The sequence below is a fragment of the Papaver somniferum genome, chromosome 5 (assembly GCF_003573695.1).
Source record: "Papaver somniferum cultivar HN1 chromosome 5, ASM357369v1, whole genome shotgun sequence".
NCBI classification, from domain to species: domain Eukaryota; kingdom Viridiplantae; phylum Streptophyta; class Magnoliopsida; order Ranunculales; family Papaveraceae; genus Papaver; species Papaver somniferum.
The window spans coordinates 180,483,192-180,502,682 of NC_039362.1; the positions used below are offsets into that span (position 1 = coordinate 180,483,192).

At 37.3% G+C, this 19,491-nt stretch overlaps 5 protein-coding genes across 5 annotated transcripts; 1 reads left to right on the top strand and 4 right to left on the bottom strand.

Annotated features, from left to right (window-relative positions):
* Positions 1-3,225: 3,225 nt before the first annotated feature.
* LOC113280229 (pentatricopeptide repeat-containing protein At3g22470, mitochondrial-like) lies at positions 3,226-3,999 on the top strand. Its single transcript, XM_026528880.1, has one exon. The coding sequence runs from the start codon at positions 3,226-3,228 to the stop codon at positions 3,997-3,999; it is 774 nt and encodes a 257-aa protein (XP_026384665.1).
* Positions 4,000-6,000: 2,001 nt separating this feature from the next.
* LOC113278262 (CASP-like protein 4B1) lies at positions 6,001-7,140 on the bottom strand. Its single transcript, XM_026527154.1, has 3 exons — positions 6,813-7,140; positions 6,564-6,699; positions 6,001-6,452 (listed from the first exon to the last, which is right to left on the bottom strand). The coding sequence occupies exons 1-3, from the start codon at positions 7,094-7,096 to the stop codon at positions 6,261-6,263; spliced, it is 612 nt and encodes a 203-aa protein (XP_026382939.1). The 5' UTR covers positions 7,097-7,140; the 3' UTR covers positions 6,001-6,260.
* A 511-nt stretch (positions 7,141-7,651) lies between these two features.
* LOC113278263 (CASP-like protein 4B4) lies at positions 7,652-8,658 on the bottom strand. Its single transcript, XM_026527155.1, has 3 exons — positions 8,372-8,658; positions 8,131-8,266; positions 7,652-8,043 (listed from the first exon to the last, which is right to left on the bottom strand). Exons 1-3 carry the CDS (start codon positions 8,578-8,580, stop codon positions 7,849-7,851), a joined length of 540 nt encoding a protein of 179 aa, XP_026382940.1. The 5' UTR covers positions 8,581-8,658; the 3' UTR covers positions 7,652-7,848.
* A 1,716-nt stretch (positions 8,659-10,374) lies between these two features.
* Positions 10,375-11,191, bottom strand: LOC113280230 (CASP-like protein 4B1). Its single transcript, XM_026528881.1, has 3 exons — positions 10,899-11,191; positions 10,670-10,814; positions 10,375-10,575 (listed from the first exon to the last, which is right to left on the bottom strand). The coding sequence occupies exons 1-3, from the start codon at positions 11,189-11,191 to the stop codon at positions 10,375-10,377; spliced, it is 639 nt and encodes a 212-aa protein (XP_026384666.1).
* A 4,377-nt stretch (positions 11,192-15,568) lies between these two features.
* On the bottom strand, positions 15,569-16,587 carry LOC113278264 (CASP-like protein 4B4). Its single transcript, XM_026527156.1, has 3 exons — positions 16,291-16,587; positions 16,000-16,135; positions 15,569-15,882 (listed from the first exon to the last, which is right to left on the bottom strand). The coding sequence occupies exons 1-3, from the start codon at positions 16,518-16,520 to the stop codon at positions 15,688-15,690; spliced, it is 561 nt and encodes a 186-aa protein (XP_026382941.1). The 5' UTR covers positions 16,521-16,587; the 3' UTR covers positions 15,569-15,687.
* Positions 16,588-19,491: the final 2,904 nt, after the last annotated feature.

Genomic DNA, 19,491 nt, shown 5'->3' on the forward strand with positions numbered 1-19,491 from the left:
ATGCAGTGGCGGTGGTGGAGGTGCGGTTGTGGTGGTCAGAGGTGGTGATGCAGTGGTGGTAGTGGAGGTGCGGTGCTGGCGGTCAGAGGTGGTGGTACAGTGGCGATGGTGGAGGTGCGCTGGTGGCGCGGTGACGATGGAGGTGCAGTGGTGGTGGTCGGAGATGGTGGTTTGCGGCCATGGTGATCAGTGGTGTTGGCGCGATGGCGACGGTGGTGGAGGTGCAGTGGTGGTGGTTGACGGCGATGGTGGTCAGTGGTGGTGGCACAATGGTGTGTTGTTGTTGGTGGAAATTATAAAATTAAAAATGGGGTTGATTTTTGTTTCTGTTGGGATGATTTAAACTAGAAGGATAATATAGATAGTTTATGTTAAATGGGGTCTTTGTGAACAATTTGTTTTGTTGGAGTTTTCGTGCATGGATAGTGACACCTTTGGTGTTGTAACTCGCGGGCTATTCTTTAAAAGAACAAATAATAAGTGGTGATTATACTGTTTACAGTCATAATAATAACTTGTCAAATTAACATAACATTAAATTAACAAGAAGGCTAAATTGAACTAATCGATTCTAACTATCAAATAATCTTCTTTTACAAAAGCACAAGAAGGCTAAATTGAACAATTCTAAATCACCACTTATTATTTGTTTGCTCTGAATCTCAAGAAAACTCAAGTTTTTAGTTATCTTTATAATAACTTGTCATTATTTAATTTCGATAGTTTTTATCTTCATCTGAATAACATAAGTAATATATAGCATCGAAACTCATACATTTCGCTGTAGTACTCATATTCATATGTGCATCTTGCATGGTTTTAATTACTTGAATGTTTGTTATTAATTTTATAAATTTTATAAGTTTGCTTCTATTAGAGTTAGTATTATTTGCGGCTCTCTTTTGTAGAAAGTTAAAGCTACATCCTGGAATGTGCAAGTATTTAAATCCTCCAACACAAGAGATCACTTAAAAGACTTAATCAGAACTCAGAAACCTTGACATTTTTTTTATATGAAACCAAGTTGGAAGAATTAAAATTAAGCCCTTATTAACTCCATTTAGGTATTCAAATGTTAAATATCTTCAACCTGAAGTAATGTCTGGGGTGTTCTTCTTATGTGGAAGAATAATTTTTCTTATGAAGTTGTCAAACTATGAGCAGAATATGATTCATGTACTTAATCAAAATAGTTCTACCTAACCTGAATGGTAATTATCTTGTATGTATGGTTATTGTAACTTATTATTAAATAAAGACCAATGAGAATTCGTAAAGGAATTAGGCGAGAAATATCTTACTTCGTTGGATTTTACTTGGAGTTCTAATTATACATCTTATGGGTAATTCTGCTACTATAGTTGTTTTCATTCTCATAATAATAACATGTTAAGTAATGGTTCGATTAGTTTCGAAGATATTGGTTTCATACGTTAGGAGCACACATAGACCCATAATAATTCGGATAGTGGTGGTATGGCTACAGGAAACGCTGTCCGAAAACTTCTTTGATAATTCTAGAATACTTTATCTTAATCAAGTAGGAAGTGATCATTATCCGGTAAAGTCAGTTATAGATTATAATCAACCAAAACTATGGAAAACATTCAAGTGTTTTCCTCACATGGTTAAGTCAGTTATAGATTATAATCAACCAAAACTATGGAAAACATTCAAGTGTTTTCCTCACATGGTTACATGGAAAAAGTTGTGCTGTTGAAATATCTAAAGTTTGGGAAAAGACGATGCATAGCTCTATGCTTTTAAATTGAATATGAAAGTGCAATACGTTAGAGTTGCATTATCCAAATAGATTAACTCAATTTTGGTAATACCGATGAAAATATGGACAATCTACAAAACCAACTTTTTATTTTTCAAGTTCAACCACATTCACATGCATTTGGCATATGTCGTCGCAGTACAATGATAAAGTCATTGAGTGAAAAAATCAGTGACCTGAGTTCGAAACTCCTCAGCATCAATTTTTTTTTTTTTGCTAATCACAAAAAAAAAAAAAAGTAATGCATATGGATGTGACTCAAAGAAAGCTTTACGAAGGCACCCTTGAAAAATATTACTAGCACACATATAGGCGCCTAAATGCAGAACAAGGATCCAATCGTCCAAATAACTTGCTTGCTATTTGCCTTCACTAAATCTCATTTTCATTTCACGTTGCCATTCTAGAACCACTTGTGCTTCTTACTCGCCACCGCACCGCCCCTGACAATGAATTTGGGTCAAAGAGTAATGCAGCTTAATCATGTAATTGTGAGAAATTATCACAGTTTGGGAGGCAATAACAGAGTAGCAAAACTTGAGCTTTTCGTCAGAGATGAGTGTAAGGCAGGAAGGATTAAGAAGCTTGATGATGGTTTGAAATACTTTGATCAATTGATTTCAGAAAGGCCATTACCATCTAACACGGCATTCTGTCAGGTATTGGGTTCCTTGTCAAAGATTAAATGTTATTTAGATGTGATTATCTTGTATAAGAAGATGAGTTTGGTTGGAGTAAAACCAAATATTTATACATTAAGCATTTTGATTAATTGTTGTTGTCAATTAGGGAAATTTGATCACGGGTTTTGTTATTTTGGAGAGATTATAAAGAGAGGGTATCAACCTAATGTGATCACTTTCACTGCACTGACATGGGTATTCAACCTACTGCTATTACTTGTAATACTCTTATATCTGGGCTTTGTAGGATTGGTAAAGTCGGTAGTGCTCTTCAGTTAATAAATAAGATGTCAAAATGGAATTGCAAAGCTGATGTTGTTTCGTATTCTACGATTATAGATGCTCTTTGCAAAGGAGGTTTAATTGATAAAGCCATGGTTCTCTTCACTGAAATGCTTGAGGATGCAAATGTTGTGAAGGATGTAGTTGTTTACAATAGTTTGATTAACGGACTTTGCAGTTCAGGCCGGTTGAATGAGGCAAAGGGACTCTTTGACGAGATGATTCGTAGAGGAATCTCTGCGGATGTAGTGACTTATAGTTGTTTGATTGATGGTCACTGCTTACATGGTCAATGGGAAGAAGCAAGAAGATATTTTGATGAAATGATGCATCTATGGAATTTCGCCCAATGCAATAACCTTTAGTATATTAATAGATTCATTATGTAAAGATGGGAAGAGCAAAGATGCTTGGGGGTTATTTAAATTGATGGACAAGTTAAACATAAAGCCTAATCGGATTTCTTATAACTCAATGATGGATGGTCTGTGCTTAGCAGGTCGGTCGCAAGATGCGGTGAAGCTGTTTGACTCGATGGTGGATAGGGGCCTTGAACCGGATGATATCAGTTGTACTATTTTAATTGATGGGTATTGCAAGAATCGTAAGGTGGATGAAGCTCTAAAGCTGTTCAAGAAAATGAAACAAAATGGATTGCAACATACAACTTTTGTTTACACTACAATGTTAAGGGGACTATACCGTGATGGAAGAGTCAGGACAGCAGAAAATTTGTTCAGGGAGATGCAATTTTTTGGTCTATCTCCAAATACTGTCACATACCGTACAGTGTTGGATGGGTATTGCAAGAACGGAAAAATTGTGGAGGCAGTAGAATTGTTTGAATCCATAGAGGGTACTGGTATCTTGGTTGATGTTGATATGTACAATATTCTTATTCATGGCATGTTCCGAGCTGACAAGTTGGAAGATGCAAGAAAACTATTTAATGAAGTCCCGAATAAAGGATTAGTGCCTGACATAGTAACATATACCACAATGATAAATGGCCTCTTTCGTAGCAAGATGTTATCCGAGGCTAAAAAGCTAATCATTGAAATGGAAGAGAATGGTTGTTTACCAAATGCTAGAACTTATGAAACCATCATTAATGGTTTTCTTATAGCAAGAGAGACTGACAATTCATTGCAATTTCTTCGCAGGATGCGTGAAAGAGAATTTGTCCTGAGTGATTCTGTTGTTTCCTTGTTAACAAACACTCTCTTGGCAGATGAGCTAAAAAAATTGTAATTTTCCGCCAAATTGTGTAACTGTTGAGGCAGTAAGCAACATATATTTATAATGTTCAAACTGTAAGCTTGGGCAGTAAAGATTCATGAAAATAACGTTCAAACTGTAAGCTTGGGAAGAAAACTCTCAGGTGGCAACTGGCAAATGCAAGGTTCCAGGCTGAAGCAGCAGTTAGAGATGTTGGCATGTTGCTATAACAAAATGGGGATTTCTTTCAGCTGACGACAAGAGAAGCTTAACAGGTGCACATCTATTTTCATTGTTTGTCGTAATTGGCGTCAATTTAAGTTTTTCAGCTGAGGTAATGCTCAATATATCAGAACTCTGTAATGTGCCCTACTGTAGTCTCTTTACAAATTTACAAACAGGAGGTTCACATTAGAAATAAATTTGCATTAGCAGCCATAGGCCTATAGCTAGTAAAACAAACAAGGTAGTGGTGTTTTATCAAGACCTTACAAACTATCTCTAATTCTAATAAGAAGTTTACCATTCATGTTCTACCTTCCCCATAAGAGGAGTTGGAAGGTAGGACACATATAAGCATGGCGAACCCTGTTACAACTTCTGTTCATCAAAATGTTTAGCATTACCATTGGTATAACTAGAGGCCGATCAGACCATATTTGCTATATTGATCAAAGAACTCAGTATGGGGTTATTCAAAAAGTTGAATGATAGGTAGCTGCATTTCTCCCTACACATTCTTCTGATATTGGTGTCAATGAAGTATCGTCCCTCTTTTTCTGTTATGACAGGCCACTGTTTTCCATGCGAAAAAAGATGATGGTCAAGAATTTCCAATAAGGGTGTATAAAACTTCAGTTCTAGCATTTAAGTCCACTGAATCGTCTCATTAGCTTGTTCTCACTTGCCATGACAATTTAAAATCTGTTCAGAGCATGTATTTCACCTGACCATTTGATTCAGCTTGTTCTTCGTGATTGCCATATCAGGGATAGGGATCGTTTTGGATAAGGGATTAACTTGGACAGAAAAAGAAATGACAAACCTTTTGAGGTAACACAATCTTTCGTGTCATGTTTTCTTCTTCAAACTGAAGTTGTTGAAAAGATGGGATTTCTGTAAATCATTAGGGTATGTAATGAGTTTTCATTTGCATCGATGGTCTAAATTGATGTGGAAACTTGAGCCTGATCACATTTTACATGCTTAATAGGAAAAAAAAATGAAAATTTCACCTTAATGATATGCTATCAATGTCTAGGTGTTGTTATATTCTGAATATCCAAGTTCTGAATTTCAGGCTAAATATCAGTGCGATTTTGGCTTAATGCATTTACAGTGGTTACAGGTTCAACAGAAAACTTTGGCTAGGGGAGATGTGATGATTTCCACAGAAGATAAGATTGCGGACTCTGATTTTGTAAAGGGAAATTGCCTCGCGCCAAGATCCATTTTTGGGGTTATTGGTTCTTAATAACCTATCGTAAATCTATTATATCATGAAATCTGCACGGCCTGTAGTCGCTTATGTGCATGTCTCGATCTTTGCTAAAAATGTTAAGACCTTACAGCCCTATCTTATGGTATTTCAGTCATGTATGCTCCACTGAAGAACACTGAGAAGGTCTCAGAATCATAAGTGGCCAGGATACCGAACATTTGACATCCAAGAGAATTACAGGACTCAATCACTCTCTTACCACAGCTCAGAAGAGGGACGAACAACAGTCACCAAAGCAGCCAAAGGAATCTAATATAAATGATACCCCTCTACTGAACAGAGAGACAACTCAACCAACACTGAAACAGAATCTGGAATAACTCAACAAGAAAAACACAGGGGACAAGGCAGATGCAAGATAAGCTTTAAATGAGAAGAAGATAGTCAAAGCAGAGAAAGAGAGGCTCCCCAACCCGGATACCTGTGCAGAAAAAAGAAAAAGAAACTGACCAAAAACATCATGGCCAGGTACAGTAGGTAACATCATCATCTCATTCTTTTTAGCCAGAATACGGCATACAACAGATGAGTTATGGATGTGAACCATTTTTTTTTTTTTTTGCCTCAAGGCTCCAGGATTATAACATTGTAGCAACAAATATGATACAGAAATCAATTATATCAAAAAAGAGCAGCCATTTTTCTATCTTTACATTTTGGTGTCGCAGAAAGAATAAATACAATTTGAAACTAGAGTAAATCTATATCTTGAATTGAACACACAGCAACAATCCACGAGCGGCACAAAGAAAAACTAAAAGAACTTGGAACAATTTTGGAATTCTCGGTACCTTCAAATGTAGTTTTCAGCAGACAACTTATAACCAGATATCATAGCTGACGCTGCCAAAGAGAAGAACGCGAAAAACGCCATACTGATGGAAGCCGCAGCTGTATCCGTAAATATGTTATCTGCATTTTCCCTCAGCCAATTTGTATGCGGAACCGCCGCAGAAGCCGATGATATCAGTAGATACGCAACAATCTGCGTGATCATATCATACGTGAGTGACGTTAACGAACAAAGCAACATCTAGATAATCCAATTCACTGTCACTTACCAATAATTCACTAAAAACTCAATCTAATAACTTACCTGATCACCAAAGAAATCGACCAGACCGGAAGTCCGGTGATCAAACAAAGATATGCCGGTTGAGATGTGATGAACTTGACGGCCAACTTGGAAACCAGTGTACAATGTCGAAAGTATGCCAATGGCCACTAGATACCTGCAAAACCACCAACTTAATTCGCTACTAGTCTAATAGAATTCATCGGAATCCTTCACAAATCCGGAAAACAAGAAAATCACTGTTAATAGAAGGGCTAGAATTGGGGTTACCTGTATTCCTCAACATCGTCGAAATTTTGGCCCCGGTGTTTATTACTAACCATAATTATAAACGAAAGAATTGAGAAAACCAAAGCTGCAATTCTTAAAACCAAACCCCCTTTCTTCAACAGATCTTTAATCTTCCATCGCCTCAGAATGGATGTGGGTGTCGCCTCGCCACCGGAAGGCTCCACGTGTGTCTGAGGTTTCTGAGTCGCCTCGGCCTCATCTTGAACATACTCCACCGGTTCTTCAACCTGAGTTTTAGTCGTGGTTTCTGCGGAATTCTCCATTGATTCAAGGTTCAAAGTATTGGGATAAATTTGAGTTTTGGGGAAAATGAGGATTTTATGGCCGGAGTTTCTTTCAGACAGTGACAAGTAAGATGACAGTTAGGATTTGTCCTAATGTCCAAATCCTACGTGCCGTGAACTAATTGGCCACTTATTAATGGAGGCCCAAGAAAACTTTGGAAGGAATGTTTGACAGCAAAATTGAGCTTGATCCAGTTAAAGGGTGGGCCCCCGATTAATGATGAAATCGGCTGATTGGGGTCCACGACAGCTAACATTCTTACTCTTAAAATTCATCTAATCTCTTAACCAAACAGATTTAGCCTCTATTATTCTAAAAAATTAAATTCCTAATCTGAGGATTAGGATTCAAATCCGTGACCTCAAATATGAGAGATGGTGGTGGCGATACCAGACTATTATTAGACGGTGATGTCAGTGATCTGAATTCGAAACTCACTCAGACTCAACTATTCATTTTCAGCTAAAAATTGGTTAGTCAGCACTTGAAATATTTAGAGATTTACTATCATTTTTTGTGTCATGAAACAGTCGTAACCAAGTTGAATCATATAATAAAACACAAAAATTAAAATAAATCGTTTATCAAATATGACACACTGGTGGTACAAAAGCAAACACGTTATACCAGACAAGCAACAAAAATAAATGAAACAAAACAGTTTAGGAATCTTTTCCTTCCTTTGTCATACAAATCTAAAGAATTTTTTTTAGGCAAGTTTGGGAATGTTCTATTTGCGGAGCTTAAAAGCAGATATCACAGCTGATACGGCCAAAGTTAAGAACGCTAGGAAAGCCATGCTGGTGGAAGCTGCAATCATACTTGATGTCTCGTTACTCGCGAACAGCGCATCTTCCACCTCCCTGATCGTAGCTACAAATGGAGCCGCTGTTGATGCAGATGATACCAACAGGTATGCAATTATCTGGATAAAATAAATCAGCAGCGCATAAGAAAATGAAGCATTTTGCACATAGGGTCACAAAAAAGTACTCAGCTCAATATAACCCACCTGATCTCCAAAGAAATCAACAAGACTAGTAGTACGCTGCTCGAAAAGAGATTTTCCCGTCGAAATGTAGTAACTTTGGCGTGTAACTTGAAACGTTGTGTATACCGTGCAAAGGATGCCAGCAGCCAATAAATACCTGCAGCAGCTCCCACAAAAATATTAGTTCACCGATTTAATTTGAACTGGTCATCGGCAAACAAAAGAAGCTAAGATGAATTAATTAGATTAGACTGCTACGTACCTTAACTGATGGAATCCATCGAAATTTTTGGTGCAAGCCATAATAATGAATGAAACTACCGAGAACACTAAAGCTGCAACCCTCAGAATCAAACTTACTTTCTCACACTTTCCTGACCTCGCAACCGGAATTGCTTGACCACCAGACTCCATGTCCCTTCCAGGGTTGGCCGATGGTGCAGAAGGTTTTGTTTCTTTGTAGTTCTCCATTGTTGACTCTGATATATCGATCAAACTAATATTAAGAGGTATTGGGATGAATTTGAGCCGAGGAAAGAAGATCAGTAGTGTGTGTATGTTAAGAGATGGGAGTGTAAAGAGGTTTTTATAGTATTTGTTTCGTTGACAACCTAAAGTTATGTTTGACTAGTACTCTTTGATTAGAACCAGTTTTCTTACTACTATACAAAAAATTGCGGCCAATGAGGTCCCATGAAAGAAACTATGGAGGTCGGAAGTTTAAACTAAACTTCTAAAATAGTTGCTTTGGTCAACCAAAGCCTTCTTTAGTCGATAAGCATGCATGCACACTCATTCTAATACAATAAAGAAAAGCTAGTTCGTACCAAGTTGGGTTGAAAGCGATGAATTGTTATGCGTGTACGAAGATGAAGCGTGTTAATACATCATCAACTTGTAATTGCTAAGATATGATTTGGAGAGTCTACGGGTGAACTTACTTATCCATCACTTTTCAAACAATCAAGACCACTTGGTTCCTATTTTCAACATTCTCTGTAATTTTGTGATGATAAACGAAGAATTTAACCTTCGACATAAATATAAATATATTTACAAAAATAGGAAGTGTGAATGGATGTTGACAATTCAACTGTTTGACTGCGTCGTGGAGAGTTTATCCATTGACTTTGCTTTCGAGGTCAAATCTAAAATTATTCGGTGAAATTTTAGATCAAGGTTAAGAAGGAGAAATCAACCAAAATCGAATACAGGTTCGAAACAGAAATAACAAAGTGATACGAACGCTGTTCTTAAAAAAGACTATTATAATAGTCCAAATTGGAAATTGGAAAAGCTATAAAAACTTTTTTTAAGAACGGAGGTAATATTTAATTAGAAAAAAATATACCTCCAAAAGTCTAACCAATATCGCCATTTTATTTTTGAGTTTTAAAGAAGATATCAGTTTGGCTAAGGTTTGTTTATGGCACCTACACTTTTTGAATTATACATAATTTCGAGTGTTGTAGTAGAAAACTGAACAAAGTTTGAATTCTAGAGTTCCTAGTCAGACCAATAATATATACAGGTTTCGACTCTTTTTCGGTCGTTTCTCAGCACTCGAAAGAGTGTGGGTGATGATTACCTTGGATTGTAAGAACAAGTCTTATCGTGAAATTTCCCTTGTTTCATGCTTGATAAAAATATGGAATGTCAAATTTAATGGCTTTCAAGTTGGTGTCTTTCAATTTTTAATGGCTTTCAAGTTGGTGTCAAATTTAATGGCTTTGGCGTCTTTCATTTTTTCCGAACCATGTTTTAAGATTTTTATGAAAATGAGCTTGGAGTCCAAGCGAAAGCCGCAATCGAAATAACCAAACTATAATTCATAACCAAAGAGATAACGGTCGGGGATTGCATAAGAGATAATGAAAACCAAGAAGAGATCAAAGAAGTACACAAAATGGTAAACGTGCACATGTACGTTTTGATGGAAGCCCAATGGGGTATCTAAAATATTTAAATTGTGAACGGGACATGATTGAATTGGTTTTCCAGTTTTGAAAATCATCAAATCATATGCTTGAATCGTGAATCCGGAATAAGAAATAATCAAAATAAACTTAATTACTAGTGCACATAGTATTATACAAAAATTAAATTTCTCGTCTATAATATGTCATTGGCGGTAAAAAAGCAAACACGTTACAATAAAAAAATAAAATGAAAAGGGTATACAAAACAGCTTCGACAGATCAAGAAAAGAAAACAAAACAGCTTCCCAATTCTCTAACTCTTTGTGTAATTCAAACTATACTTATGTTAAGTTTTGGGGGAGAGCTTATAAGCAGATATCACAGCTGATACGGCCATAGGAAAGAACGCCAAGAAACCCATGCTGGTAGAAGCTGCAACCAAGTTTGATGTCCCGTGATCTGCTAACAACTCATCTTCGACTTCCCTCAACGTAGCTACGTTTGGAGCTATTGCCGATGCACACGATACCAAGAGATATGCAATAATCTGCATAAACATCAACAAATTAACCAAAAGAGTCGTACGAAAATATATGAAACATTTGTAATCACAAACAAGTACTCAGCAGTAATCAACCCACCTGATCTCCAAAGAAATCGACAAGAGTCATAAAACTAGTAGTATGCTCTGCAAACAGAGATTTTCCGGTCGAGAAGGAATAACTTTGACGTGAAACTTGAAACACGTTGTATATCGTAGATAGGATGCCACCGGCCAATACATACCTACAACTCCCCGAAAAATATTATTCAGCAAATTGCCAATATATGCTATCATGAATTAGATTGATTTAGAATAGAAAAGACTACCTTGACTGGTCGAAATCATCGAAGCCTTTGACACAAGCCATAATAGTGAAAGAAATTGCCGAGAACACCAAAGCTGCACCCCTTAAAATCAAACTTCCTTTCTCCGATAGACCACTCTTCCCTGACCTTGCAGTCGTCGTTGGTTTTGCTGCATTACCAGACTCCATGTCCGTCCTTACGACCGTGGACGTCGGTATTGCTTCACCACCAGACTCCACGTCCTTCGCCTTCTCTTGAACATATTGTGGTTCATTGACCGGATCTCTAGTCGCTGTTTCTCCGGAATTTTCCATGTTAGTATTGATCAAGCTACAAGAATTGTAATATGCTACTCCATTTGAGTTGCAGTGTAGGTTTTATAGTTGGGTGTTTCTTTTAGTTCCATTTCCCGACGGAAATCAAGTAGAATAAAATATGATTTTCTTAAAATAAGTAAACTCTTGTTCAAGTTCAAGGCCCAAGAAAACTTTGGAAGGAACGTCTGAAAACCTGACAGCAAAGATGGAGCCAAATAGATAAGTAAGAGTCGAACTAGCCATCCAGCTATTCGTTGATGCATTAAAAATATCCCTCATTGCTTCCAGGAGGAATTTGATAAGTGTAGGGGTAGATAAGCTGTAATACACCAAAGAACAAAGAGCGGCGAAGCACAAGATAGAACCAAACGGTGTAAAAAGCGAGGTATCACGTGGATCGGACGTGATCGCCCAATAGGCGTCGGATGTGACGTGACCCTTATCCTCTAACAGGTCGGGCGAACAATCAGAAAGCACTCGGTCAGACGAAGGAAGATGGTCAAACAACGGAACTAGAAGAAAGAAGGGCGACATCGTGTTAACCAGACGATTAAGACTCGGCCTCGGGTGAAGAACTATCGGTCAAACCAGAAAATCGGGCGAGCAGTGAAGGTCCGATAGGGAACAACTAAATTGATGTAATGTGACCAACATTGTAATTCTGTTGTATGTCGACCTTGGCCTATAAATATAAGGGCAGGTCGAGAGAGAGAGGTAGGTTGTAAGGAGAGGAAAAGAAGGCACCATATTTGAGTTGTGAGAGCTTCACCATTTGAGAAGGAGAGAACATTTGTAATCAAAGAAGAGAAATAATAGCATTCATCCTTTCAACCCGTGGACGTAGGTAATCATAGCGAACCACGTATATCTTTGTGCCTATGTTTATTGTGTATCTTCACTTTGTGTTAATTGATCTTCTACTTCGTTGGATGTGGTGTGTGGTTTTATGTCACTGCAATAAGCAAGGTTTTGTTTTTCATACTGATTTTTTTTTTAATCGTGTCAGTTTACCAGAGCTTTTGCCAGCCATAGCCTAAACTAATCGACAATTAAATTTATTTTCAATTAATCATTTAAGGCACCCGGCAGTGCAGGAGTAAGTGAAATTAATTTGAAGAGATGAATAAATATTGGTAGGAATACGTGAACTCCCCAATTCAGGTACGAGACTCGGGCTCAATATCCCGACCAAGTAGATAAATATTTTAGGTCGTTTTTACAATTCGACTATTTGTCTGAATCTGACTCATTGTCTCAGATTTATTGCATCTGACTCAAAGATTATTTAAGTATGTATCTAATATGTTATAAACTTGGTTGTATACTTTACTTTACTATTTCTGAGTCATATATACGAGATAAATTAGATCTCGAATCAGATAAATTAAAAAATGAAAAAAATCAAGACCCGACATCTGACTAAGGCCGAGTCAGACACCGATATTCAGATTCAAATAAGTCCAGAAAAACAACATAACTCAAATTGATTGATTGACCGTGGTATAGGCATGCTGGGAAATGGTTCTAGCACTAATCAAGCTGGATTGTATAAATGAATCGACTCAGTACGCTCACTTTTCTTTCTCTGGATTCTGGAAGCATAATTGTAGGATCGAGCAAGAGAGAGGAGAGCACACGCACATAAGCAAATAAAAGACTACATTGATAACCAAATTTTTTGTACAACTCTTATGGCTCAACAACCTACTTACAGTCTCACAAACTTGACGATCACTCAAAGCACTTTCCTAATAAAATAAAACTCTAAACAAAGAGACTTTCCTAACATAAAGAAAACTCTAAATAGAACTCCTCTAAAACTCTTTAGAACGAAAACACCTTGCTTCACAAGTTTACCTCACTTCCAAACCAAACACACCATGTCAACTTATTCTAGTTGCTTCCAGAATACGGCGTCAACTTCACCCAGTTGCTTCCACAGAGACAGCATCAACTTCTACTAGTTGCTTCACTCAGACAGCAGCAACTCCAACTAGTTGCTCCCATTAATAACTTCACCAATATCTTGGTTTAACTTCCAACATCCTCCTTTAAACCAAGATATTCTTAATAAATCCTTAACAAGCTAGAAAACACTATTGTTGTGCTCCACCAACTTGCTAACCAAACACGAAACCAAATTCTTTCGTACAAACTTACTTTTCATGTTATTCTTTATCGCAGCGGAACACCATCTTTATCAAGTCGACCAAACACAAATTCCACACTGGAATTGATTCACATCTCTTCTAAAATCCCTACACTGGGATTGCTTTACTTTTCACGATCACACCCTTGTGATGTCTCTTCTCTTCACTCTCTTCTCTTTCTTCACAACCTTGTTATTGTTTTCTTCTCTTGTTTCAGTCATACTTCTGCCACAAGCGTACTTTTTACAAAGTCTGTCACACTTTGTAGGTATTCCAAGTTTCTCTCATAAACTCTTCAATCGTACTAGATTTGACTGAAAGTTTATGGAGGAGATACATGCTTGTTCTCCAGCATCTAACCCATAGTGGAGCGAGGAGTTCTCCAGCATCTAAAACAATGGAGCGAGGAGTTCTCCAGCATCGAGGAGCTTGTTCTTCAGTATCTAACCAACAATGGAGCGATAAGATACATGCTTGTTTCTCTACCATGTAACCCATCTGTCAGCACCACCGTCTCTTCCCTTTTTTACTACCACATTACCGATCACAGCAATATCAATCTCCATACGAACTACAATAGTCATCTATTTCTTCTTCTTTTTTTTTTTAGCAAACTCCGAGCTTCTCCTTGACTTCCATAAATCAACATCACCAGGAACAAAAAATTTCCAAATATGTTCACCTTCCAAAAACAAGCCCTTGAACAAAAGTTTCCTAAAACTGGAACCTTCCAAATATAAACCAGTTTCCTAAAAGTGGCACCTTCTATATATTGTCCAGTCTTCACCGTCCTACAACCACCACCTTACTCGTGCTTCACTATTCTGCGTCGTGGACCATCACCATACTTGCTTTCAAGACAACATCTTTCATTCCTCTGAAAAACATCAACAACTCTTCTTCATATCTTTGTTATAAATTTCGAACCCTGGTGAAGACACACACCAACAACGAACAATTTTCTTTTTCCATCTTCTTTTAACTCATCAGAACTTTGCACAATTTCTTCTTCTTTTTTTTTGTTTGTCATTCAAACACCCTGATCTCACACCTTCTTCCAGCAAAAACCAAAATCAGCTTTAAGACCTACTCTTTCTCTCCTTCTCCTCTCCCTTCCTCTCACCTTGCTCTGATATCATATGTAGGATCGAGCAAGAGAAAGGAGAGCACACGCGCAGAAGCAAATAAAAGATTACATAGATAATCAAATTTTGTGTACAATTCTTATGGCTCAACAACCTACTTACAGTCTCATAAACTTGACGATCACTCAAAGCACTTTCCTAATAAAATCAAACTCTAAACAAAGACACTTTCCATACCATCGATAAACTGAATAATAAGGGTATTACAATCTACAACTCGTGTATCCTTTGTGGCGATGACGAGGAATCACAAGAACATATGTTCATTCACTGTAAAATTGCGAGAAAAGTCTGGAGTATGCTTTCACCTGGTGGCAGTTGGGAATGAGTTTTCCCAAGCTCTATGTACTCTTTATCTAAGTGCTGGGATCGTAATAAATGCTCTTGTTCTGGAAGTTTAATATGGGGCCTTATACCTGCTGTTATTATTTGGATCATATGGAGAGAATGGAACTGCAGAACTTTCGAGAAAGACTATCTGTTCAAAACTGAGACAAATTTGGCAATTGATGCAAAGTCTCTAGTTCTAACTTGGGCTGCAGCTGGGGGGAAAAAGTGCATCTGAACTTTGCAAATACAGTTCACAACAACTGGGAAGCAATCTTCATGTAGTTTCAATTTTGTTTTGTTTTTTTTCTCTCCATCTTTTGCTACTGCTGGTAGCATCTGTGTACATTCCTTTCTTCTAATTATATCTTCTCGTTCGATCTTAAAAAAAAATAAAAAAAAAACCTAGAACTCTAAATAGAACTCATCTAGAACTCTCTAGAACCAAAACACCTTGCTTCACAAGTTCACCTCACATCCAAACCAAACCCGCCATGTCAACTTCTTCTAGTTGCTTCCAGAATACGGCGTCAACTTCACCCAGTTGCTTCCACAAAGACAACATCAACTTCTACTAGTTGCTTCACTCATACAGCAGCAACTTCAACTAGTTGCTCCCATTAATAACTTCACCGATATCTTGGTTTAACTTCCAACAATAATACTTGATTTGGAATGAACTTTGGGAGGAATTTTTCGTTTATTACAATAAAATAGAATTCAAATTTATATGCTTACATTTTTGTGTCGAAGAAACATTCAAAATTAGCTGAATTACACAGTAAAACGCAAAAGTAAAAAAAATGGTTTATATCAAAATATATCAAGTAAAAAAATGAAAAGGAAACACAAAACAGCTTCGGAATATGCTCTAATTCTTGAGCTTGTAAGCAGATATCATAGCTGACACGGCCATAGGAAAGAACGCTAAGAAAGCCATGCTAGTGGAAGCTGCAACCAAATTTGATGTCTCGTGAGTTGCTAATAAGCCATCTTCAACTGCCCTCAACGTAGCAACATACGGTGCCATTGCCGATGCACATGATACCAATAGATATGCAGTAATCTGCATAAGCATAAACGACAAATACTAAGACGAGTCTCAAGAATATGAAACATTTGATGGTCAAGTTCAATTTGAAAGATCACAAACCAGTGTACTCAGAAGTAACCATCAACCCACCTGATCTCCAATGAAATTGACGAGAATAGTAGTACGCTGCTCGAACAGAGATTTTCCGGTCGACAAGTAATAACCTTGACGCGAAACTTGAAAGACGTTGTAAATCGTGGAAAGGATGCCACCGGCCAATACATACCTGCCGATTCCAACAAAAAAAAAATACTACTAGTATTATATAACGAGCAAGTTATTGTTTAATTAGTCTGCGGTAGATGTAATTATTTGGGAATTTGGTGAAAAAACGTAGCATAATAGCATGAATTAGAATAGAGCAGACAGATTACTGCGTACCTTGATTCATGGAATTCATTGGAATCTTTGATAGTGGCCATAATAATGAATGATATTGCCGAAAACACTAAAGCTGCCACTCTTAAGATCAAACTTCCTTTCTCACTCTTCCCCGGCCTCACAATTATCGTTGGTGTTGCTCGACCACCCCACTCCATGTCTGTCTGAGGGTTCACAGTTGCCGATGCTCCGGCTGGTTGTCTAGTGGTGGTTTCCTTGTAATGCTCCATTGTTGAGTACTCTGGATATATCAAGCTAGAGGTATTGGGATGAATTTGAGCTAATGAAGCAAAAGAGTTAAAGTGAATGAGGTGTGTTTTAACAAGGGATTTGAAGAGGTTTTTATAGTTTTTCTTGCATTGACAAGTAAATGAGCTGACAATTGTGTTTGACTAGTCTGTAAATCTAGTTTCCATATTATGGGCTATGATTAGTACGTATGAAAGACTTTGTTAGTGTAGAAACAAAACAATGCAACAAAAAAGCGGCTATGAAAGTAATCAATCATGTTGTAAAATTTTGATTAAACTTCTAAGTAGATGCTTTGGTCAACCATAGCCTACATTAATCGACCATAATCCATTTCACTTGATCTTAGCAAAATAAGCCAACGACGCCATAAGTATAACACCACCATCCAACTCTTTGAAATTTATAGTGCATGGTTAGGTGTTCAGAATGTCTTCAAAAGAAAAAAAAAAAAATTTTTTGTACAACGTTATTGCCGAAAACTTAATTTCAGTGTCTTCGTCATTTAGATTTTATAAAACAATTTTGGGTTCGGAAATTATGAGATAAGTTAAGAACACGTTTGTCAATATATACAAAGGTCTCTCGTATGAATAAGAGAAGAATTGATAAGTTAAGAACACGTTTTGATAGGAATTGTAGAATTTTCCTTCCATTTGGAGTGTAAGAATGTTAAAATGAAGTTGCCCCCACTTTTCTTAGCATCGCGAATAGGGATGAGTTGACTATTCGACCATATGACTGCGAATTAAGAGTTCATCATTGACTCTGTTCCAAAAGTCAAACCTAAGTTCCAAAAGCAGTGAAGTTGTAACGGAGGGATATAAGCAGAGTCGACCAAAAAAAAAAAATTTGAAACCTCAAGACACAGAGCCAACATAAATAAGAAGACATCGAGAATCTTGGAATCGAGAGATTTTGGAAACAGAAACCCTAGCTTCTGTTCATGATGGGAAGAAGACAATCATCGACCAGATTTCAACTCAAAAACTCCACTCTTTGAAAGGTGATGATTCATCTCGTTGGTTTTCAGTGAAAAAAATGCAAAACGCTGTATGTTCTTTGTTCTTTACCAGGTTCCTCGTCCGACACATGATCCCTCCTAATACCAGATGGAAATAGTGGTCATGGATGGTTCAAGCTTGCTTGTGCCGTTGAGTAGGTAGGCCTTCACCTTCTTGTTCTTTCATAAAAAGTTTTTCTTTCTCTATTTCTACGGGTCATTCTCAAATTGTGTTTTTAAATTAATTTATGAGGCTTCTAATTAAAGCAGATCAGAAAAATAAGTTCTGAAATGATTAAAAGAATACAACAAACTTAAAACAAATGATTAAAATGTAGGTGGAATAGTGTTTGATCTATGAATATAAGAGCAATAAAAAATCGTAAGATTCACAAAAAAAAAAAAACTGTAGTAGCAGAAGATCCTACTACTACACCCCTTAAACAATCTATATATCAAACTACGTAGACATTATGAAGCACACTAAAAAATAATTTTATTAAGTATAGAAATCAATACAAAGATGATAGACAGAACCCTAACTTGGGAAACAAATAAATTTCTCTCTCCTAAAGTTTTATCTTCACTCTCAAAAAGATCTCTCTCTACCACAAGGGTGGTTGGTCATATATATATAGCGATTTTACATAGTGGAGGACAGCTAACAAAGCCCTTATTTTCGGATCTAGCATGCGATGTCTTCGCACCCATGTATCTGATCTTCTCGCGCGTGCTCCTCAACTTCGTACAACTCTCACACTTTACTCGTGACTTTGTGACGTCATTGATTCCGTCATTTAAGATATGCTACCTGCGAACTCCGTTCGCTCATTAATAACTCAGTTGTCTCGCATGATTATTCACATGTGCGGTATTTAACCCCTAGATTTTGCCTCTTCTCTTATCGATCTTTATTTTGGAAAGAGCGATGAGAGAAATTTTTTTCTTAGCTACTTTCGCTCCTTTACATGATGACTTTCGCACCCCTTCAACTGTCCATATTCTTTAACTGACAATATTTCGAGATCTCGGTCTCAATTACTCCACTTGTTGTTTTCCTCGTCTTATTTTTGGACACGTTATGACTGATATCTGTAACCGTCTCTTCACATTTTCTCACCCATTAATGCTTTCGCAAAAGCGAATTTTCATCGGTGGAAACAAAATCCTTTATATATCCCTTTCTAACTTTCTTTCTCTCTTTTTTACTCTTTCTTCCTCCTTCGACCTATGCAACTTTCTTTTCTCCTGTTGTTCTTCCATTCTCATATTACGCTTTTTTTGATCATCTTAATCAACTTTGATATTTATAATCCCCTTCTGTTAGAGCAATCAATGGGGCATAAAGCAGGGTGGAGAATGGTACAAGAGTTTGAGACGCTTGAAGTTGAACTCAGAGATAGAGGTTTTAAATTATCTGCTCCTCCTTTATCAGGACCTACCTTGACACTTAACCTTAAATGGTTTGAAACTGATCAGTGGAATGATTAAAAGATCATCCTTTCCGTAGGACAGCTTCTTGCTGGACTCTCCATTCCTCTCTTTAACCCGCGAATTCCTCTATTTTACCAAATTTTATCTCATGGTGATCTTTCAGGCGTGCGATCTTTCAGTTGAGTGGGGATTCTATCCGAATTATATGGGAATTTTCTCGTCGTGCGGCTGGATTAGGATCCCTCTACCCTAAAGAATACAGGAATCCCTCATACGCTGAGCTAGAAATTAATCCTTCTGATTATACAGTTGAGAGCTTTTTTGAAAATTACAAGGTCGTTATCATGAAGAGTGAATCATCTCGCTGGGTCGTTCGTCTGGTAGGAAAGATGGCATCGCAGAGGATAAGAAGATTATACGAGATGTTGATTTTAATGATAAGTCTAATCGCACCGTATGGAACTCTAATGATAATCGCTGGGACGTTTATCCTTTCATTTTTGAGGGTCCTTTCA